This window comes from Martes martes (genome assembly GCF_963455335.1).
Source record: "Martes martes genome assembly, chromosome: 4".
Taxonomy (NCBI): Eukaryota; Metazoa; Chordata; class Mammalia; order Carnivora; family Mustelidae; genus Martes; species Martes martes.
In genome coordinates, this window is record NC_137891.1 from 181,863,078 (window position 1) to 181,886,591 (window position 23,514).

Consider the following 23,514-nt stretch of genomic DNA (forward strand, 5'->3'; position numbering starts at 1 on the left):
TAGCAGATCTGGTTACACGGGGATCTTTCGCTTTTTATAATCAGCGGCTCTGACAATCTGTGAGCAGCCGAGGACAGTCCCTGCATTTTCAACGGGGTCACTCTCGGCTTGCTGCAGTTGGGATTCAGACAGGAAACAGCCCTGGAGAAACGGGACAGCTCGGTGGGGATGGTTGGGGTGGAGACGCCTCCCCGGGGATGTCAGGGGGCATCTCCACCCACTGAGCAGGCCCAGAGCAGAGCCGTGGGGGTCCCCAGAAAAGCCTCGGAGAGCTGCACAGCAGGGCAGGAGAGGCGCCCCCAGCACACGGAGCCCAGTCTGAACCCCCCATGACCATCACATGCTACGCTGGTCCCCTGCATACCCTCGGCCCAGAACACCTCCAGGCTCTTCCCAAATCTCCCCAACGCTGAAGCGCCCCCAGACTCAATTCCTGGGCATCTCCTCTTTATCTACACTCGCTCTTAGGGGGCTCCAATCTCGTGGTTGCCAACACTGTGTGTTCTGTGAGACACCCAAATGTACATTTCCAGCTGGGTCCTTGCCTCTGAACTTCAAACCGTACAGTCAGCTGCCCCGTCCACATCTCTCCGTGAGGGCCTCACGGCATCGCAGACCGCATCATGGTACCTGAATCCCCAGCACACGCGCCACACAAACTGGATCCAATCAGTCTTCACCTCATCACTCACTAGGGGGAAAAAAAGGCACTTGGATGCTGAAAACATAGGCAAAAAACAAAAAAACAAAAACCTGTGGTCATCCCTAATTCTCCCATCCAATCCCCAGCCAATCCTCAGCAAATCTTGTGGCTCCACCTTCAAAATACACCCAGAACTCCGCTGCTGTTCAGACCTCCACTGCCACAGTCCCATCCAACTACCATCATTCCTCACCTGGGTTACCGCATTCCCTTCCTAGTCTGTATTTCTACTCTTGGCTCCTTTTAGTCGATCCTTAACAGATCAGCAAGAGAGATTCTTCCAGAAGGCCAATCATCCCATATTACTCCCCTCAGAGCCCTCCAATGCCTTCCCCTCAGTACAAGGGAAGTCCTTACAATGGCTGCAGCAGCTCCTGGGTACCTCCCTGACCTCACCCCCTATTCCCCTCCTCTCCCGTGTTCCCCTCCAGCCAAGCCGGCCTCCCCAGTGTTCCCTGAGCACACCAAGGATGCTTCTGCCTCAGGACCTTTGCACTTGTTATTCCTTCTGCCGAGCGCCTTCCTCCCTAGGTCCCCACGCTTGCTTCCTCACTTCCAAGTTTTTGTTTAAATGTCCCTCTTTCAGCTAGGCATTCTCTGACTGTCCTCACCCCCGTTTTAAATGGTAGCCCCCATTCTTATTTCAGATCTCTCTATCCCACTTTCCTGTTTTACCTCTGTCCACAGCACTCACCACCTGACATTCCATGTAGCTCCTTGCTTGTTCACAGTCTGTCTCCCCCACCCTAGGAAATCAGTTTCAGATACTGCTACACCCTTAACAGTGCTGGGCACATGGCACCCTACATCCAAATGTCTGGGTAACGGAAGGAACAGATGGAACCCTAAGACCTACGCTGTCTTTCCCGAACTAAAGCATCCCCATGATGCATGGCCCGTGATTTCTGGGTACTGTCTAAAGTGGGGGCAAGAACTTAAGTCACTTATAAAAGCGATCACAGTGCAAAATCTTCCTAAGCCTTCATGCAAATTTTTAATGGCTTCTCACCCACACCTAACTGGATGACAGTGTTTAGGCAAATTACCATGAGCCTTGCTAAGCATTCGACCTGTTCATAAACAACTCCATGCTCATACTTTGTCCGTTTGTAAACGGACAAAACGAGTCACAGGAGGACAATAACAGACACAAGTGGCATAAACAGGCCTGGGAACAAATACAGCGGACTTCTGGCAGCCCTGAACTTGGCCGCTGGGGACAGGAGAGCAAGGGCTCTCCCTGCGGGTGTCGTCAGGATGCGTTCCGGAGGGAATGCACAGCACCCGTCAACACGGAGGGTTGAGTCAACAAAACACTGGCTGAACTTCAACTGTACTTCGGTTGATCCCCAGTTGGTATCGTCCCAGAAGTTCTGAAAGGTTCCTGGCAGCACCGACCCGGCACTCGGCAAGACATCCTCACACGGCGGTGACCGCGCTGGACGCGGAGACGGACGTGCCCACGGGTGAGCCCAGGGCATCCTTCACGGAGCACACAGCACCGTGACCTCGGCAGGTGGTGGGATCACATCACCCAGCAGCTCAAACACGAGGGAGCGGGAAAAAGGCCCCGGTGAGTGACGCTGAGCTGCGGGCCCCGGTGGCCGAACAGCCCGGTCCAGCACAGCTCTGTCACAGCTGTATGACATGGTGAAATCCGTCTGAGAGTAAGGGATTCACTATTTTGAACAAAAATATGAACACACACGAGAGCATTTTCCGCGGTTGTGTATTTTGGAGGTCCTACAAGTGAGGGACCCCTTAGGAGATGTCAGGTATCAGGAGGCAGAATTAAATCTGGTGACAGAGGGAGGGTGACCCTACTTTCAGAGCCAAAACTGGAGGAAAGGGTTTAAAAATGTAAAGGAGTACTTGGATAGTTCCAGACCCCATGAAGTTCAGGAAGCTCGATGACGGTCACGGGCGGCCTGTGTGGGCGCTGGTGCAGAGTTTCCCTACTGAGTTAACGAGCCAGCAGCTACGCGGGACTTCAGCACACAACCTCCTCCTGCCTCTCTGGTTTCTTGCTCAGCTTCCCTTACACATCCTCAACCCTGAGGACTGTGCCCCAAGGTGGCAACGCTTTAACGCTGATTGTAATTAACTATCACCAAATAACGAATCCTTCTCTTTCAACCTGATCTTAATTGGTCCTTTATTTATGCAACTGATGCTCTCTACTCAGTTCCCAACAATTAAGTGCCCCAAAATTCACACCTGAAGCCAAAAAGTCCTAAGTCAGGGTCCGCTAAGCAGGGTGGTAACTTTGACTCTCTGATTCCTGGAGGCTTTCTCCCCTTCTCTCGCACAGACACTGAGGGAGCAGCGACTGCGTGCCGGGTGCCACACAGGGGCTGGGGCCCGGTGAACGCGCGCTGGCAGGACTGCGCAGCACCAAGGCCACACGAGGTAAGAGCCAAGGGTCGTCTCTCCCTCCCCACCCCTGGAAAGACACACAAAGAGCAACAGTGGCCAAGGTAGAGAATCCTACTTCCACCACGGCTCTGACACCCAGAAGTGTCCCCACCTGTGGAGCCGCCCTACCCGTCATGGGGTGGTTATCAGGATTAAGGAGAAATGTAAGCGAAGTGTTCTGAAAACTGGCAGACGCCGCTTGATCGATCTGCTGATAAAAAGAAAATGATTTCAAACGAAGACCAGAAGCAATTTCAATGAGATGGGGTGGTACCGTGTCACTTGTGCTTTTTCTTTTTAAGACCCAGAGAACTCCTGAGTCTGCTTAACACTCATCTGAGCAGCCCAGCAGCTAAAATACAAAGATTTCAAAGACCCAGCCCAGAGATCAGGGTTTAGTAGGTTGGGAATTTTAAGTAAGCCTCCCGAGTGGGTTTTGGTGCAGGTGGCCCACAAAGGGAACACGCTGGTGAGGCAGACTCTGGCCCCTTCACGCACCTGGGAACACCGGGAGGCAACGAGGCCCCTCACACAGAAGCTAACAAGACGATGCCCACGGGACCAGCAAAACACTCCCCCGCCTCACCTAAGCACCTGTCCAACACAATTCCAGACATCGCCTTAATAAAACACCTGCTTCGGCTGGCACTAACGGCCATATTGTGATCTTTATAGTTTAAAGGACGAAAAGCATACTAATGATGGCGATGACGTCATTTACAACAGCACATACTTCAACGACAGTGTCTGGCACCGGTTCACTGAGATGCATCAAAATGGTTGGTTCCGGGGGCACCTGGGTGACGCAGTCGGGTGAAGCATCCGGCTCTTGATTTCAGCTCAGGTTGTATCTTAAGGTGGTGAGACTGAGCCCCGGGTCGGGCTTCCCATCTCCCTCTGCCCCTCCCCTCGACCCCACCTCCTGCTCACGCTCTAAAAAGAAAAAAAGGAAAAAGAAAAAAAGAAAAGGCTGGTTCCTACACCAAAGCAGTTAACATAGGTTTTCACCAAACTTGCTAGGATATTTCAATCAAGAGTCTAGATGTAGATGATAAAGACAGGAATAAACACCTACAATCCTAGGCACCAGTTATCAGAGAAATTCTGAAAAGCTTCTGGAGCAAGACCTGGAGGTAAGAGAGGAAGGTCACCGTGTAGGTGCACCAGCCCGTGTGCCACGTGACGAGAGGGGTGAACCCTGACTTCCCTGCAGAGTCGACCACCGCTGTGCACTTCACACTGAATCAAGCACGTCCCCAGACACAGAGGGCAGCCATTAGGCCAAGAGAAGAAACAGGGGCACACCTTGGCCGCGGAGGAGCATGCACAGGCCACCCACTCACAAACCGCTTCCCTAACCCACGTGTGCTTCGGGAGCTCGAAAGAGAGAAAGCGCGCCGTCTGTTACACCGGACACTCTCCCCTCACGAGCTCAGCAGCCCAGCAAGCTCACCCGCCAGCAAAGAGCCGAGAGCCAAGACCTAGTTAAACAAGGAAGCCAATCACGCCGGAAAAGCCAGGTCCCGGCGGAGCGGGTTTGCACAAGAGGCCGGGGCCTGGGCGTCCCGTCAAGACCTAGCACCTCTTGGTCTGCAGAGTATTAACGGGATGGCTCTCCAGCTTCCTCGCCCCTAGACGATTCAGAGAGGGCTCTCTGGGCACGTGGGGAACGCAGAGAGGCTCCATCAAGGACGGACAGGGGATGGTGAGGAGGACACCCTTGTCCAAGGCTTCAGGACCCCGCATCGCTGGATTGTCTCGGAGAGCATCACTTTTTCACGACCAAGTCCCTGGTTACCTCGAGCCTTCCCCGAGAGCTGAAATTCTGCCCAGTGTCGTTTCCAACAGCAGGGAAGCGGCAGAGCGCTAGGACCAGAGGCAGCTCAGTCCCGGCACCGCCACTCCTTCCTGCTGCTGAGGCCGACATCAGGCACTGAGCCCAGCCCTGCGTCCTCGAGCGTGACCCCACGTCTGAGACCAGCCTGCACCGCACCGAGCAGCTCCTCCCCACGCACCCAAGGAAACCCACTTGCCAGCCGTGACTGGGGAAGACAGGGACAAGAGGGGCCACTAGGAAGCAAGGATTGACTGTGGGAACCAGTCGGCACCTGGGTTAGCTCCGGTGGCGATGGGGCCAATCCGCAGGCCTAGCCGCAAGCACGCAGCCCTGTCTCCTGGGAGCACGCTAGACCACCGGGGACCCGGCCAGGCCGGCGGCTGGGTCTGCCTCCTCCGCTGGAGCACCTCTGCGTTAGCAGGTGCTTCTTGTCGACACACGGGCAAGCAAGGCCGGTCTCCTCCCTGCTTCGTAAAGGACAAGCCATTGGAGGAAGCCGCAGGAAGGATGGGGGCCTCGCTCCCCGACCGGCGGGGAAGAGGGGGACCAGACTCCCGCCAGAGATCGAGCCACACTGCTGTGACCTCGGGCAAATGGCCTCACCTCTGTGTGCGACGTGTCCCCACTTATAAAACGGGAGAACACGAAAGGGTAGTCTTCGTAGAGTCGTCGTAATGATCACAGGGGAGAAGAGCTGAAAAGCCCTGAAAACGGTGGCTAGCAGACCCTTGAAAGTGAACAGCGATCATTCATACACTACAATTATTTCAACGATCTGGGGGTTCGATTGGGTTTTCATGATTTTACACAGAGCTAATGAAAGTTTTCCTCTGAACTTGGCTTTTTAAAAAATTTCCACGTTGGGTTTGAAATTCCAAACCGAGAGAAATAACATTATGTGGAGAGGTGATAAAATTACAATGTGCTTTTTCCTCACCCTGATTTGAACAACAGCTACCCTGTCTGGAGCTCCTTCCCTTTATTTCTGACGTGGGAGTGCCTGACGAGGACAGGAAGTGGCTCAGGCCTGGCTCGGACGCAGCAAAGGCCCGGGGGTCAGTGGCAGCAGGACGGGCAACTCCTCACCACAGGAGAGCTTTCTCTCTGGGCAGAGGCAGGGCACGATGAGTGTTCCAGCTACTGCAACGTGTGCCAGCGTATAAAATCTCCTGTGTGGCAAGTCACCTTTGAGCACGGGCCACAGCAGACATTCAAGAGGGCATCTTTCAGGAACCGCGTAGCCGCTATCGTTTACGAAGCCCCTTACTACGGCAGGCGGCATGGGTGGTCCCCACAGGCTCACCTGTTGTCTTCACAACCAGCCTTTGCTGTCGGATCACTACTGTCGTTTTGCAGAAAGGAAAACCGGGGCTCAGAGCACTTGAGTCATTTGTCCGAGGTGACGGAGCTGGTAAGTAATAAAGCCAGGATTCACATCTTTTAGTCAGTCAACAAGTATTTATTCAGTGGCTACTATGTGCCCAGCATAGGAACGACTCAAAGGTCCAGCCTCCCAGGCAGAATGTCCATTCTAGTAAACACATGGTACAAACCAGTAACAAGATTGTATACTAGGGTTAAGTGCCCCCAAGAACAGGAGGGCAGAGTACGGAGATGGAGAGGGCCAAGGGCAGTATTTCCAATTGGGTGGTCAGGGAAGGCTTCTTGGAGGAGGTGACAACTGCTCAGCAGCTCCAGGCCCAGAGCTGTTCAACGCCCTCACCTACATCCCACTGCCTGCCTGCAATGAAATCACAGTGAAACCTCAAAACCAGGCTGCTGGCCTGCACCACACTATCCCCCAGGGAAGGCCAGAGGCCGTCGGAGAGTTCTGAACCTTGAATTCCACTCATGCATGGTCATGGCTGGCCACCCTAGGCTGAAGCCCTACATGGGCCCACAATGCTCCCATGAGGGTGTCCCAGGAGGCCAGGGTGGGCCCCATGGAGGGAAGGAGACCACCCACAAAGGCTTTAGGAGTTTTCTAAAATTCTGACTGAAGTTCTAATCTCACCAAAGGTAGAAACCATCTGTTCTAGGACTAACAGAAACTGATGTCTGTCAGCTGCCATGAAGGTACCCTTTTCTTCCACAGCCTTTAAAAGCACGAGCAACCTGCAGGCAAATTCAAGGTTCAGAACCTGCAGGTTGCTGTGTCCCAAGGAGGTGGGCCGTGTGGTTAGTAGAAGGGTTCTGTAGCCAGTGGCTAGGGTGGTGGTGGCGAGTTCTCCCCGCCCGACGGAGGAGGCCGACGGCCTGGTAGCCAGCCCGGGTGGAAGGCGCGGGACTTGCATGGTGATCCTGTGGAACTTTTGGAAGAGGCTCCTACAGAAACGGCTTGTGCTTTTATTTTATTGATTTATTGACTGATTTAAAGGTTGATTTATTTAAAGATTTATTTATTTGAGAGTGGGGGAGGGTGCGGGAGGGGCACAGGGAGAGGGAGAGAGAATCTTAAGCAGGCTTCACACTCAGCACCAAGCCCAACGTGGGGATCAGTCTCAGGACCTTGAGATCACAACCTGAGCTGAAACCCAAAGTTGGACACTTAACAGACTGAGCCACTCAGGCACCCGTCCCCCTGCCTTTTTTTTTTCCCCCAAGATTATTTGTGAGCGTGCAGGCGAGGCGGTCAGGCAGGCCCACCTGGGTTACAAGTGGTACCGAGGGGGACGAAGACCCAGGGCACAAGGGCTCAAGGCCAATGTTTATTCCCACTGTGTTACACAGCCTCTGCAACAAAAACACCCTTGGGGCGATGACGTCACCATCGGTCATCTGGGAGACACCATAGCCGTGTAACACCGAGGGGCACCACGAAGCGGGTGGAGTCACTGTGGTGAAGAGACCGCAATCACATGGCCGGTTTGGGGACCCCACTTACAGCACTGGGACATAACCCAGGGGCTGATGCCCCTCACGTTTGGTCAATGTATCTGTAAATGAGAATGCTATCTCCCTCACGTCTCCCTCAAGGCAGGTAAGCCCAGCAAAGCACTCAGAACGGGGCTGGCCCGCGAGCTTGGCCCGGAGCACCCACCCCGCTGCTCCCCCGAGGCGGCCAGCTATACCCCAGGTCCTTCTTGGGGCCTGGGGCACAGGCAGAGCCCGTCAGACCTGCAGCCCAACGCCTCATGACCCACACTGGCCACTGAAGAGGTTTTCTGAATGGCTGGCCCGCTCAAACACTACAGGAGAATGTGCCTGAGTTCGCGAGTCCAATAATAGCTTGGAAAGAGAAGCCATCTGAAAATGTTCCTAAACTCGAGCTGCCCTGGCAACGTTTGCATGCGCTTATAAACAGCAAGTGAGAGGGGAATGTTCCTGCAAGGGAAAATCGAATCCATATGAGTGTCAAACAACTCCACTCAAACTGAGAATATTAAAATACCACATTCTGGGAAATTATTAAATACTAAAACAAACACAGTTATCTTAAAGTCCTACTTTTAAATTAAAAATTAAAATTGCCACAACTGGTATCATAAGGTCTACATCTCCTTGGGTTATTACCTTACCTGTACCACAGATGCCAGGTCTTTTTTTAATGATTCCTATTTAAAACTTATATTTAGACTTAACACTAAGACTTGGTAGTTATCGAAGCACAATTCCAGATTATACTGCAGGTGCGTGTCCAACCACGGATGGATACGAAAATACGCCTCGCTTAAATGTGCTCGGACTCGAGGCATAAACTCGTACTTTAAAATCCATCCGTAGCTTTCTTTCATCAGTGAGATGCCCCCCCTCATCAGGCAGGTGCTTTGCCTTCCTAGGGTGGGTGACAAGCTGGACACGGGAAGGCACATTTAGGCACTAACTAACTTTTTCCATAAAATACTCTATGTTTTCTGGAATATCCACCTCAATTTTGGGTCACTTTCTTTTTTTCTTTTTTTTTTTTAATTAAAAAAAATTTTTTTTTTTTAAGATTTTATTCATTTATTTGACAGAGAGAGAGAGACACACAGACAGAGGGAACACAAGCAGGGGGAGTGGGAGAGGGAAAAGCAGACTTCCTGCTGAGCAGGGAGCCCGATACGGGGGCTGATCCCAGGATCCTGGGATCACGACCTTAGCCAAGAGCAGAAGCTTAATAACTAAGCCACCCAGGCGCCCCTCGGGTCACTTTCTAGAGGAGGCAGCTGAAAGGGAATCCGGCCCATCCAAGTGAGGCAAAAGACAGAAGCATGTACATATGCTACTATCCCAACGGTTCCAGCAAGTTTTCTCTTAAAAAAAGGATTTCCAAGACCGTCTTCGTGGCTCACAATAGAACATCATTTTTGCAACTGCAAGTAATGTAATGCAGAGTCATAACAGTTTTCTCCAATTCTTATTCTTAATCCAGAAACTAAATAAAACCTACATATACCCTCCAGGCTCTAATCCTATACTTCAAAAACAACCACCAGCAGAAACTTAACCCTTTGCTCTGCACGGGGCTGGGGTGGGAAGGCGAGCCCGGATCAACTATCCTTCTGGGCGAACGCCCCACAGGGCAAGCTTCTCAAGTGACATCTGAGGAGGACGCCCAATGACCCCCAGGCCCCTTCCTTAGGACCACTTTCAAAACCAAAGGGTATTATTCTAACGAGCTTGGTTTCTATTAAGCAGATTTTTCGTGATTAAGCAGACTGACCTATAAAGCCGGTCAGAGCTGCAAGGTCTGCGACGGGCAGAGGCGTATTCCACGGTCAGAGGGAAGACGGACATGAGTCTGCGGGGCAGCTCCTGACCGTGTGCACTCCTGGCTGCACCAGAAGACTCCCTTCCCACAGGGATGACTCTACTTGCTCCTCAAGCCATGAAGCCCTGGACAGAGCTGGTATCAAGGACTGTATTCTACATCTAGAGGAAATGAAGCTTCAAGAAATATATATAAGGGGCGCCTGGGTGTCTCAGTGGGTTAAGCCTCTGCCTTCAGCTCAGGTCATGGTCTCAGGGTCCTGGGATCGAGCCCCACATTGGGCTCTCTGCTCAGCAGGGAGCCTGCCTCCCCCTCTCTCTCTGCCTGCCTCTCTGCCTACTTGTGCTTCCTCTCTCTGTCAAATAAATAAATAAAATCTTTAAAAAAAAAAAAAGGAATATATATAAGAATGATCAACAGGATGGCACAGCTTGGAGGCAGCTCAAATCCCAACTTGCTACTTGAGACTGGTAGGACTTCCGGGAAAAAAAAAAAAAAAATCACTCCCCAAACCCCACCAGGGTCTGCGTCCCCATCTGCACACGATACCAACTTCAAGGTATTACAGTCAAGAGTCAAGTCTGAATGGTGCTTAGCACAGTCCTTCACGGCACAGAAAGCATTAGGAAGCTGTTATCAAACTTAACGAGGTTTATCAGGTCCTTTCCAAAATCCCTTGGAAGAGGGAGGAGCACAGGGCCGGGAGGTGGAAGGAAGAGCTGGGATGCACCATGGGACTGGAAGCAGGACGGGGGTGGGGGGCACATGGTGGGGAAGCCTGGGCAGTCCCTGAAAAGGAGACTGGGCCATAGGGCCAGTGTCGCACCCACTCAAACCTCAAGCTTTGTTCCATCCAATCTTTTTTTTTGATACTCTTTTCATTTTGTCTAAAAAGAATTTTAACAGTAATATGAAGGTCATCATGCCCACCAATCTAGACCTTGCTCCTACTATGTATTTTTTATCTCCTAGCACTGTGTACTTAAAGGTCCCACATCTTGTGGGCAAACTCCCAGAAAAAGGTCAAGGACCCGGAAGGAGGGACCCAACAGGGGCTGTGACCTTGGCACACTGGCTAAGAATCCACACAACCGCCAGCCTTCCTCTTCCCCTCGAGGCCTCTCTTCTTTCCATAAAATACATCCCCTCTTCTTTCCATAAAATACACATGCTTTCCTACAGCCCAGGGCTCAAGCCTGGCTTCAGAATAGTCCCTTACTCCCCAACTCCCAGGTCACCCCCAACCCCCCACCCTTCAGAAAAATGGGCCAGAAACACAGCACCTAGTCTTCGGGGAGCACACGAGTGCTTGAGCAATGAGGCACACACATTTGTCACCATTTCTCCCACCTCACTTCAGGAAGTCTGCACCTTGCACAGAAATTACCGGGGGCTTTAAACTACAGATGACCCAGCCCCACCCACGGTCTAAATCAGAAGTTTGGTTGTAAGGCTTTGGAGCTGGGAGCTCAGCCCCTCTCTGGGCTGTCAGAGAATCACTGCACAAGAGACACGCCTGTGGCCCAACCAGCGTGCCAGCCACTGCCGCGTGCCCTGCAGAGTCTCTCGGGACAGCTCGATCCCTCTCTGTGCTCTAGAATGAACCCCTCCATGGTGCTTCAGGAGGACAGTCACTGAAAGATGAGATCCCGAAGTGGGAGCAGTAGGGCCGGTGCCATTAGGTAGGAACAAGCCACAGGCCACCGGGTCTCCAAGACTAGGACAAATGGCAAACCACTTCCTCTAACCACCAGCCCGGTCCTTAAATGCGGCCTCGGTATCCAAGGCGGACTTCCTCTCGCTCACCTGCAAGGCAATCCACTTTCAAGGATAAGTGCCACTTACACTTCTTTTATGGATATAAGTCAATCCGTCTGAAGGTATGACAGCAAATCAAAATCCACCCAAGTATCAAATGCAGGAAAAGAGCTATCATTCTAGTAGGGTCACTTTAACATATTACAAGAGGGCAGTCCTCCAGATATCCACCCTCAAATATGAAGCCAGAGGCATCTTCTTGACCACCCAGCCTTTGGAGAACTGTGACAGAGTGAGGTTTTCAATATTAAGTATAAATAGGAGAGACCACCAAGCAAACGTAAGTTCCCCAAGGACCGGGATTCTGGTCCACTGACATAGCCCAGGCAACCGAAAGCAGCCCCGGCGTATGGCAGGTGCTCGATAAACTCACATGATTCTGCACAACATCTTGCTAGAAAGCACCTGAATAAACCAAATTCCAACAGCCAGCCCAGAGAAGGGTTCGCAATCAGAAACAGTGAGAGGTGCTTCAAAAGAGCAGAAATGTAAGGCTTCAATTACTAGCCTTTTGAATTTTTAAAATGTTTGACTCCATGAAGGGTAGAAGCAACCAGGTCAGGGGCAGTGTGTTCCTGGGGGGGTGGGAGTTACCGGACCTCCTGGGAACTGTGCCACCGAGTCAGTGTCCGCATACCTACTGCGCCCGAGCCCTGTGTCAGCACCGGGTCCCAAGGAGCCAGACCCGGCCCTGCTCTTTCAGTCCAGTGACGCAGTCTGCACATAACCAAACCCGGTAAAAAAAGACCTTCTGGCAGGAAAACACAGAGACTATCTGGCCCATTCCCTGCTAAGCAGATTGGGAACTAAGATCCGCAAAGTAAAAGAACTTGCCCAAGGTGAAGCCACCTGCAGCAGGGACACAGACGGGACCTGTAGGATGCCTGTTCACGGACACATGAAGGGACGGATGAATGGCGAGCACCTGGGCCACGACGGAAACCCACTTCTCCTTCCCAGCCCAGTGCTCGACCTCACAAGGCACAAGGCACAACTCGTCAACAGGGCACGGGGTGAGCTGAGCGCCCAGTTTAGCACAACATTTAAATCAAGGGATCCTCTTCCACACCTGTCTCCGCCCCCTGGGTCTCTCTCTGTAAGGGCAGAGCACCATTAAGCACCATAAGCCAGAGAGGGGACCATGTGGCCAAGGGAGGCTGATCACCTCCAGCTTCACCCCCGTTCCCCCGGACGCAGTAACATGCAGGGAAACAGAAGTATGAGAAAAGCAAGCGCTACAGTGGAGGACATTATGGAACTGCTTATATACAACCGCTTTTAATTTTAAAAAACAAAAAACACAGCAATTCCACATAAGCTTAATACAAACGTTACGACTGGTCTCATTCTTCTGGGGATTCTCAAAACGAAAAGACCCCAAAGTAAACTGTTAACAAGCACAGAGGAAGCGGAGATCCCACACATGAAATCCTTTATTTCCCTTTCCACAAAGTAAGTTCACCAGGTGCTTCTTAGCACCACTGTCCGGACTGCACGTCTACCCGCTCGCTGGGATAGAAGCAGGGTAACCAATATCCGCTGAAGACCAAACAGGACGACTGAAGAGAGGCCGTCTGGGGGGGACCCTACGTGCCGCACTGCCTACCGAGGTATGCGGCCCCTTCCTCTTCCTCCCTCACTCCTCCCAAGGATATACAAAAGCAGTCCTTTCACAAGGGTTTAGAAAGTGTTTTTATTGGTTACAATTATATAAAATGCATCACTTGAATTCCCTCTAGTTATTAAGTGCTTGCTAGCAACAGCATAAAAACACTTCTTAGGCATCTAACAAGCTCCAGTGATCTCTTTCATGCCGGAAGGGGAAGACCACCAAAGGACACGTCTGTCTGTAAGGAACCTCTCTCTCTCTCTCTCTCTCTCTCAAGGCTATATTGGTGAAAATCAACGGACAACCCCTTTTGTATGTCAAATTGTAAATTTTAATGTTTTCATTAGAATAGTCTTTTATATCATTCTCCAACAAGAAACAATAAAATAACTAACAGCAAACTTCAATACAGGAACACTCTTCAGGTTAACAACTCCCAACAAAAATGTAAAATGTAAATCACATATAGTACAATTGAAGTGTCCAAAACAATTTAAATAATTTTAAATATTTTATTTTTAAACTGCTACAAATGCTTTGTACATTTCAACATAAAGTCCCCATAACAGAAATGTAACAAAACGGGAATGGTTGCGAAAGGGTTAAAGTGGCACAAATTCACCAAACAAGCATCAAACTACACATTTTCAGAGGTAGATTACTTTTAAAGTTGAGAACAAAAAACAACATGAATAAAACCAAGCCATTTTCCACCAACTCAGTCATCAATTAAGGGGAAGGCATAGAATGCAGAGAGAAGCGACACTTACATCCACTCAGGACAAGGCCAATTTGGGGGCTTTTTGCTCTCTTTTAGAGACGGAAGTGTAAAACCTGGCATGTAAGTTCATTTATACTTACGTGTGCGCATACATCTATAGAGGCCTACGGTGCATCCTGGCTGCAGATATATTGCTACATAGTCTCCGATAATAGTTATAAATTAGTGCCAGATAATCATCAGAGAGGATAACGTCCATCTGGATATATGAACGTGACACTGGAAGAAGCATTTAAAAAAAAAAAGTCTGTATCCAATCTGGTTTCCTCTCCATTATGCTGACAATCTGCTTGTGATATATATTTAAAAAACAAAAACAAACAAACAAAAAGAACCAATAAGCTGAGAGAAGCTAAATGCCTCTCTGTATAGAACTCATTTAAAAGAAAGGCATCAAGAGCTGGTGTGTGACGAAGACATTTTAGAATGAGTACGTCAGAATCTGTCATCCCTGAAATTTACAGAGAACTAATCATAAACCACAACTTGCTCTGCAAGGTTAAGTTCCAATCATTCCCTTTTCTGTTGTGTGCCAAGACCCAGGGCTGTGCTTAGATCTGAGCCCCCAGTGCCATGGCCACATGCCCTCCTCCTTGTACCCCGATCGCCCGGGAGCCCAGCGTGCGTGCCCGGGCTCTGGCAGAGCGGCGGAGACCAGACCCTAACCAGGGCAGTGAGAAGCCTGCCGACAGTCAGTCGTGTGTTAGGATTTTTGAGTCAGCTTCAACTGGTTTTGCGAGCGTGGTAGATCTCGCATCCTCGGCCGTAGTGCTTATCTTAAGTGGAGCATGCAATCTTTATTTAGTCAATTAAGGTTTGCTTTGTCTGGGGGGCTTTTCTACAGGAAGCTCCTAGAAAATAAGGAAACTGAAGATGAATGGCAACGTCCCCACCACCTGACATGACTTGACCGTGTTAACGGAACGGTGCGTGGACCGTTCCACGAATGTCCTTATGACGGCAACAGAAGGACTCTGAAGGAACTTGGGTAGCCAACTTAGGAGAGGCTGGAAGGGACCACAAGCAGGTCTCTTTGGAGCGGTGTGTGGCAGAGACAGGTATGTGAAAACTTAGCATCACCGTGTATTTTAAATCAATCCATGGCCAGCAGGAAAACATGGTCTTCTCAGTCTTTAAGTGTTTAATGGGTACACAGTATTTTTTTTTTAAGTTGCCCTAAAAGAAGCTTTAAAGAACAGTAAGAACACCTTGAAATTTACAAAGACCAGAGATGGTCTTGGCCTTTCCTCCTTACAGCAGGTGGAAATGAGCCCTTAGCAAGAGATCTAACGCCAGTCCCACAACACACAGGTGGGCTCTGGCCACTGACCGTGGGAGGTGAGCGCAACACAGAGAAGGACCCGCTGGGTTGACAGCTGTCCCAGGACCATCTAAAGATGGGTGGTATGCCTGGTGTCCTCTACGGCTCTGTGCTAAGAAGAGACTTGGAACACGTGTCTTTGTTACACCCTGACTGGCACAAAGTCTTGTGCTCCAGGAAATGACCAACTGGCAAATTCTGCTGAGCCCTCAGTAGTCAGTGGGAAACTCTGACTTCATTCACATGGCTTGAGAAACTGTGGAATCCTCAACTGGCATTCAAATGCAAAATGTCCGAGGGCTAGGGACTAGCTCTCCATCACAGTCTGTTAGGCTGAGACACACAGGAAAAGGATGTATGGCCAATTCGGTGCAAGTCCTTGAATATGCAATGCGCCAAGTAAAGCAAAATCACTGAAAAAACCAAGGCAAAGCAGCTCCTTCTAAACATGCGCCATGAAATCATCCCTGAATAAAATCTGCAAGCAGAAATATAGAGAAGGGACGAAGACGACAGCTAAAACAATTCCTTTCCAGTGTAATACACCCAACACGGAGGGAGGATGAGGCTGGCTTTCTAAGAGCTCTGGGCTGGACAGTGATGACCCCCCAGCTGCCCGAGGCCGGAGCTTAGGAATCCCAGTTTTACAGCAAATGCACAAAAAGGTGCTAAGATGATCACAACAAACTCTCCGAAGAAATGCCCACTCTTGGGTGCAGATAATTAAACTATGAAGTCCTATGGAACATGTTGATTTTTTCACTTTCCAAAAATACTTCACAAAGTATTGTGGTCACCCGTAAGCAGCCCTCTCCCCGCCCACACCTCCACCCCAGTGTAAGACACACATCCTTCCTTCAGATGTGCCCACAGTACAGTGCCAGCAACTCATGCCACTGGGGGCCACCACCGGGAAGGGGAGTCCTGCTGCCACCATCTACCCGTTAGAAATAACAGCCATGTTTTCGTATCAGCCTCTTCAGTGTTACCTTTTAGGCCAAATCCATTCCAGCCATGGAACCCTCTATTAAATAAACTATCAAATAAAGCAAAATTACTAAGATTAACTGGAGCAAAGAAAAGAGACAAAATTTTATTAGGCACTTTGGTCCTTTGAAGTTTTCAGGGTTCTTCAAAAAGCACTAGATGAGTAAGAGGCCAAGTGAATGAACTTCATACATGTATAGTCACTCAAGAGAGTTTACCTTCATTGTACTTTAATTTTTCATAACCTCACCCTTGAACTGTATAAATGGGATCCGGTACAAAATGAGTGATGCTTTCAGGTGACGCTGCAGACAAAAAGGGATGCATAGTACATTCTAGAGCATCAACCACCCGGGAGGCGTTTTTAGTAGTCTATGAAAATGATGGCATTTTCTGGTTCTTTAACCTTGAAAAGGACTCAGTTCAAGAACATCCTGTTGTCGTGGAACTTCCAGAACACAGACGGGGTACAAACAGGTACACAGTTAAATTGCCACAGGCAGGCAGCTTGAACAGCTGAGAAACAGGTGCGCACTGTTGCTGGGGCTAAGCTCCAAGATGCTACGTGAGGCATATGCCACGGCCGGAGACCAGACGCCGATCTGGAACTACCGTGACGGATTATTTAGTTCACTCATGAAGGTCGCTCTTTAAAACTGTGACCCTTCCTTCCTACAGTAAATTATTCCCATCAGCCTTGGCTTCTCTACATCTTTCTTCAGCCACGACTTAAGGCACACCTGCACCAAGGACTCCGCTCATCAACTGTGCAGTGACCACAGCACCTCGGCGTCCTCAGGACTCTCCGAGATGGCAGTTACTCCCCAGAATTCATTCTAACGCTTTCACTCCTCACAATTCATACTAATGCTTTGCCTGAAACACCAGAGTTTTCAGACGCTCAAAGTTACAGCCAAGAAAGCCTAGAGCCGAGCAGCTCGTCACTCTGAAAGGACAAGATTTGGAAGTTATTTTGCAGCAATTCTATCTGATGTTGCCTATGTCACATGGGATTCACCCGGAGGCATCACCCAGGAGCAGGGATTCCGAGAACACACATCAGCTCAGGTTACCTGAGTACCTTGGAAAGTCTGTAAAGTCAGTATGACAAATTTAACCACTGCCCTGTGTTTTTAATGTGTCACTGAGAACAGTTCTTAATACAGGGAGGACACAGAATAAAACGGTGAAGTCACCGCCACCCTAAGATGAATTCTTCTGCCATTACTGGGAGGGAACAAAGGCACTGACACACCTGCCTGAGGGACCTGCCAGGCTCTGCGCCCCCATGCAAGGCTCTCAGCGCTCCCTCCTCTCCTTTCTTCGGAATCTGGCCCGTTTCTTATCCTCTGTCTGGAGAGGGGAACGGGTGGGGAGACATAAGGCATCTTAAAAGGAGTACGGTGTCATGTGTTTCTTTTAACCAATGAGGCAACTTTTTCAAATTAAAACACAATAAAAGAAAGCATGAATAATAAAAGCATGCTCGATTACTGTAACTATGCTCCAGTCACAGAAATACTGAACAAGACTACAGTGTGGTTTCAACAAACTCGGTGATCCAACAACCTTAACCATGAGCAATGATCTATGGTCCAGAAATAACACAAAGTGACACGGAGATATTACCCAAGATACGAAGGAAGCGTGAGAGCATTTCATCTTTTCATAATAGGGTACTTTTGAGAGCTTTCTCATGGTTTCAAATTCAATTCACAACCGGCCCTATTAAAGAAACGGTATCACTCGGTGAGTCCTAGATCTGACACAAAAGCTGGGAATTCAGGTCTGAGGCAGTCAAAGCAGTGTGACCCTTCTTCGTGCCTCCAACTGAACCAACTGCTACTTCCTTTAAACGCTTATGTCAAAATTCTACAGGAAAAAAGGAAAAAACAGCCATTGGGCAAGAATATTGTGTTCTTCCAACCGTCTTCCCCCCCGCACTGGTCCGCTCGGACTTCCTCTGGCCCTGGAAGACTCAGCTTACCTGAAGTCCTTCAGCTCCTGCTTGCCACCGCTGTCCTCCCTCCTGCTGTCCCCCGGGTCGGCAGCGGCTGCCAGCTGGAGGCTTCGGGTGACCGGCCCCCCACTTCGTTCTCTAGATTTTACATTGAACCGGTCTGTTCTTTTCTTACTGGCCAAAGCGGATTTGCTCTGCAGGACGGCTTTGCTCTTCTGCACCCGCACGTGCAGGCCGCGGGCTGTCTTGCTCGCGAGCGGAGCAGAATGATTCTTGGCCACAGCTTTGGGCTTTTTCCCCTCAACGTGAGTTATTTTGGCCATTCTGATCGGGCTCGAGTTCCTTAAGGAGGAGCTTGGCTTTTTGGACTTGACTGAAGCTGCGAATTTGACATTCTGCTTGGACCTGAAGGACGAGGAGGGCAGTGGGACCGGTGCGGGGCCCGAGCTGCGTGCTCTGGTCTTGCCCAGAGGAGCCTGCGTGCTCTGCATCTTTATCTCCGCGTCCGCCGTCCGTCGCCGGTGGCTGCTGCTGTTTTTGTCGCTACTTGCAGGTGAGGAGTGTCCGCCTTTCTTGGATGAGTGGGAAACTTTTTTTTTGGAAGGAGAGAGCGGTTTTTTGGGACAGCTGAAGGCGGCGTGTTTGTTCAGGCTCCCGATGTACGTGAACTCCCTGTTACAGTACGGGCAGATGTGCGAGGACGACTCACAGGCGGTTTTGAAGTCGGCCTTCTGCTTCGCAGATTTGTTTTTCTGAAGGATTGCTTTCTGGACCAGCTGGTTTTTTTTCTTCAATGCGTTTAGTTTGAGCTTGTTCGAGGACATTTTGCTGAGCTCGACGCTAAAGTTCAGTCTTTTGGGCTGTCCCATTCGTCTGAAGGCGTTCTTCCCGGAGTTATCAAGAACCACCACACCGTTTTTGGGCTGGACAGTCTGCTTCAAGGGCACTGGGTTTTTCTTAGGGGTATACCTCTTCTTGTCACTGGCCGAAGCACACGCCAGGATGTGTCTATGCAACTCCGGCATGTTGTCAACACCCTTCCCGCACTTTGTGCAGCGGATGGCAGTGGTGAACGTCTGCGGAATATTGTGTGTAGTGAAATTTGTGGCCGTCACACCGATGCCCATGGGGTTCCGGTGATGGTACTGAAACGGGGGTGGTTTAAAGCTCGGGTAATGCTGATTGAGCCCCAGTCGGACATCCGGGTCCTTCGTCTTTATGCCAGAAGCCATTATTTTTATGGTTGTGTAAAGCTCTTCGGAGGAATCGTTCAGCTCTTCTTCTTCTTTCGACGCCTCTAAAGGATCTTCTGGCAAACTCTGCATGTGCTCTCGATGGGCTTTGCTGGGATCGGTGAAGTTCTGGGGCCTCAGGGTGCCGCTTTCAAACTCATGGTGGGTGCACACCTTGTCTGGGTGGAGATCTCGCTGGTGCTGCTGCAAATTGCACAGAAAAGCAAATTCTTTTTTACAAACGGAACACACAAAGATATTCCCAACGCCATGAAGCAAAAAGCGATGTTCTGACAGATCAGTTTTAGCCTTAAAGAGCTGCACACAAAATTCACATTTGAAGGGCCATTCTTCAGCATGGACAGATAAATGTTTGGTTAGATCTTTAATGGAAAGAAAAGGTGATTCACAGACATTGCAGACGAAGTTTTTGTTGAATGTCTCCTGAACAATCTCCTGTTCAATTGCAGACTGGGCTTCTTCCCCGGGTTTCGGATCGTCATTCTCTAGTTCCTCCTGCTTGAAGGTTATCATGGGGAGAGAAGCTTCCAGATTATCCCCAGAGGAAACAACAGATGATACTGCTGAGAGCGGTGGTGGTGAGGGGGAAGAGGAGGAAGACGAAGAGGAGAAGGAAGAGGAGGAAGACGACGAGGAAGAAGACGAGGAAAGGGTGGGGGGTCCGGGCGAGGCAGCAGATGTGAGCGGCTCCACGGAAGGGATGGGAGATGGTGACGGAGACACTGTAGGGGAGAGAATGGGAAGCGGGGACTGCACGGTGGCATTCGAGAGAGGAGAGGGACACGGACGGGGAGAAGCCCCGGAAGAGGGGACCGGAAGAGGGACAGTAGGAAGGAGTGGAGGCGGTGGCGTGGCAACAGTCAACACCGGAGGACAGGCTGGGGGGGAAGAGGGGTGTGTTGGGATCAAGAGAGGAGGCAGCTGCCCAGAAGAAAGGGAAGAGGTCTGTAGGGCAGGTGAGGGAGGAGAGACATCGGGTGGGGACTCAGCCACAGGGGCCGATAAACTGGAATCCGGGCCAAGGCCAGCGTCTGGCTGGGGATCCAGGGACTGACAAGGACTCGGGCTCCGCGTCACATCTGCAGCGCTCTCTACCGGTAAATCGAGGCCATTGTACTCATTGAGAAGAACCTTCTGCAGCATGCACGTGGTTGGTTTCTTTTTCTTTACAGCATTGCAGGCTTGCTGCACCAGATGATTTTCTTTGAACTCCTTGCCTTCCGAGTCACCACACGGCTTCTTATGCACACTGAGATCCAATACGGATTCCCACTGGACAGGAGTCTTGCCTGTGCCCTCAGCCTTCTGTTTGACACCGCTGGATAAATCCAGCGGCTGCTGGTTGCACACATTGCTGAAAGTAGAACTGGCTGCCCACTCCTTGGATACTGGATATTCGTCAAAGCACGGCGGGCTCCCGGCTTCTCTCTCCTCTCTCCCAGATAAACTCCACGCCGGTGAGTTGCTGTGGCTTTCTAATTTGGGCTTTTTGGAACCTAGAACTCCATCAGTCCACGCTGTTTTGCCGTCGCTCTGCTTTCCAAAGTCTCGAAGGGCGGGACTGTGCTGCGGGGAACTGGGAGGAGAACTGGTCCGCCGCTTAAACCTACTCGAGGTCACGGGGAGCATCGACGCGGGAGCGGACACACAAACGGGCCCTAACTTTGGGATTTCGGTTGTGGACATGCCTGCAGGAGGAGTTAGCTTGTCCTGGGTCTGAAGAAGTTGTTTGAGCTTCGATGACAAGTACACGCTTTTCTCTTTGTGGAAAGACATGGCCTCTGACGTGGATATGGTGAGAGGCAATAAGGAACACGAGGGCACCGAGGGGTCAGGCTCCGTCTCGGCTTTGATTTTAGGTAGTGTGGGAGGACTCGCGGTTCTCCGTTTCTTGGACTCACTGTTGGTGCCGCTGGAAGGCTCTTTAGGAAGATCATCTGCTAGGGAGGCCTGGGCGGTCTTGACGTTTTGGGTGATCTCCACCGTGACCGGAGTAAGCAGACAATTTATCCCGTACAAGTCCGCCGAGCCGGACTCCATCTCGATGACGTCACAGTTACTCGTGCTGCTGCTGGTCTGAATTTTGCCATCAATATAGAACTTCAGGTTTTCCGAGATATTGCTGGAGATGTCCATGATGTACACGTCGTCTGCCTCCCCGTCCTCCTCGGGCTCTGTGCTGGGCACGTAGACACTCGGGGCGGGCGGGGCGGGCTCCGCGGGAGGGCGCGGCTCCTCCAGGAGGCCCCCTTTCCGCCGCACGCCCTTGGGAATCAGGTGACGCTCGTGCACCCTGCGCTGATGCCGTCTCATATTGGTGTGCGTCCCGAAAACCTTCTTACAGTATTTGCACGGATGAAGCTCTTTGACTTCCCCATTTTCTTCTCCAACAGAAGACTGGACGGTCTCTTGGGGGGCCTTCTCTGAATGCGCGAGCAGCGAGTCCTGCCCGAGCCCGGACGGCGGCGAGTCATCCCTCGAGGCCGCCCCGTCCCCAGGCGCCCTGCCCTCGGCCGGCTCTTCGGGCGGCTGCAGCGGGACACTGGGCTTCCGCTTCAGCCCCGCCTCGTGGCGCCGCTCGTGCCGCCTCCTGTTGATCTGCGTGCCGAACGCCTTCCCGCAGTACTTGCACTTGAAAGCATGATTGACCGTGGATATGTGAATGTGCATGTGCCGTTCGAGCCCCTGTTTGGTCGTGAACTTCCTCTCACAATGCTGACACGGAAACAGAAACGTCTCGAACAGATCGCCGTTGGCCTCTTCTCTAGTTTTGGGAGTTCTGGGAACAGGTGGAGCCTCCAGAGAGCCCGCAAGCGTTTCTTTTGAAACATTTTTTGGTTCTTCTAATAAATCTTCTGGCTTCTCATCGCATCGTATTTCTGGCTCTTTCGCAGCGCTTTCATCTGGCACGTCCGCTTCCTCCTCCCCCTCCTCCTCCAGCTCGTCCTCCTCATCTTCTTCCTCTTCCTCCTCTTCCTCCAAATCATTCCCCTCACAGTTCGCGGCTTCTGGCTTCTCGTCTGGTTCTGTGTGGGGCTCACAGGCGGCGGGGGGAGCTACCAGCTCTGGAAGCACATCCTGACTGACCGCCTCCTGCAGAACGGCGGTCTGCTCCGCGCCTGACGCTGAGGGCTTCTCGTCCTCTTCTTTGGGACCTAGAAGGCACAGGGAAGCAGAAGCATGGACGTGAGGACGAAAACTAGCCACCTGAGGATCAGTTCTTAGTATTCAAACGATTCCTCTTATCACCGAAGACGGGTGCGGGAGACTACGACCAGCAACCAAACGCTCTGCCTCCTCGTGTATGAAGCTACAGTGGACAGGAATCCATCCTGTTCATTTACTCAACGAACACTCACGGAGCCCCCGCTACGCACCAGGCAACACGCCGTGTGGTGAGGATACGTGTGCAAACACAGTGTGCCCACGTGGAGCTCCGAATCTCTTCTGTGTTCAGTCACACATAAGTAAGTTCAATTTTGTTGACAGAAAGTGTATTACTTAAAACTGTGCTGAAGGGGAGCCCGGGGGGTTCAGTCACTTAAGCGTCTGCCTTAGGCTCAGGTCATGATCCCAAGGTTCGAGTCCCACACTGGGCTCCCTGCTGGTCCCTCTCCCTCTGCCCCTCCCCATGCTTGTTCTATCTCACATGTACCCTCTCTCTCAAATAAATAAAACCTCTAAAAAAACAAACAAAGAAAAAACACCTGCATCTGATACTGACACAATACAGGATTCGGACCCAGTATGCAATGATACTGGATATATCAGGAGTCTGGTCGTGAATTCTAATTCCTCTTGATTCCAAACTGAAACTAGGAAACTATAAATCACATCACCAGGTTAGGTTCTTCATAGGTTGTCTTGAACAGAGTGATTCTCTCCCTCCTTCCCAACCAAAACGATGTATCTAGAAGCTGAGACATTTCCCAAGACTAATCAAATTATTAAAAACTCAGGAGCTGTGGAGAAAAGGAACCCTCATGCACCGTTGGTGGGAATGCAAACTGGTACAGCCGCTGTGCAAGACAGTGTTGGAGGTTCCTCAAAAAAGTAAAAAACAGAACTACCCTACGATCTAATAGCTGCACTACCGGGGTTTTTACCCCCCAAAATACAAAAACACTAATTCAAAAG

General features: G+C 50.8%; 1 protein-coding gene across 1 annotated transcript in view; it reads right to left on the reverse strand.

Moving 5' to 3' along the window:
• Positions 1-23,514, reverse strand: part of PRDM2 (PR/SET domain 2) — a 121,523-nt gene that overhangs the window by 17,797 nt on the left and 80,212 nt on the right. Inside the window, exon 7 of the mRNA XM_080800430.1 lies at positions 18,152-22,532. Coding sequence (XP_080656556.1) covers positions 18,152-22,532 — 4,381 coding nt within the window. The remainder of the gene's footprint in view (positions 1-18,151; positions 22,533-23,514) is intronic.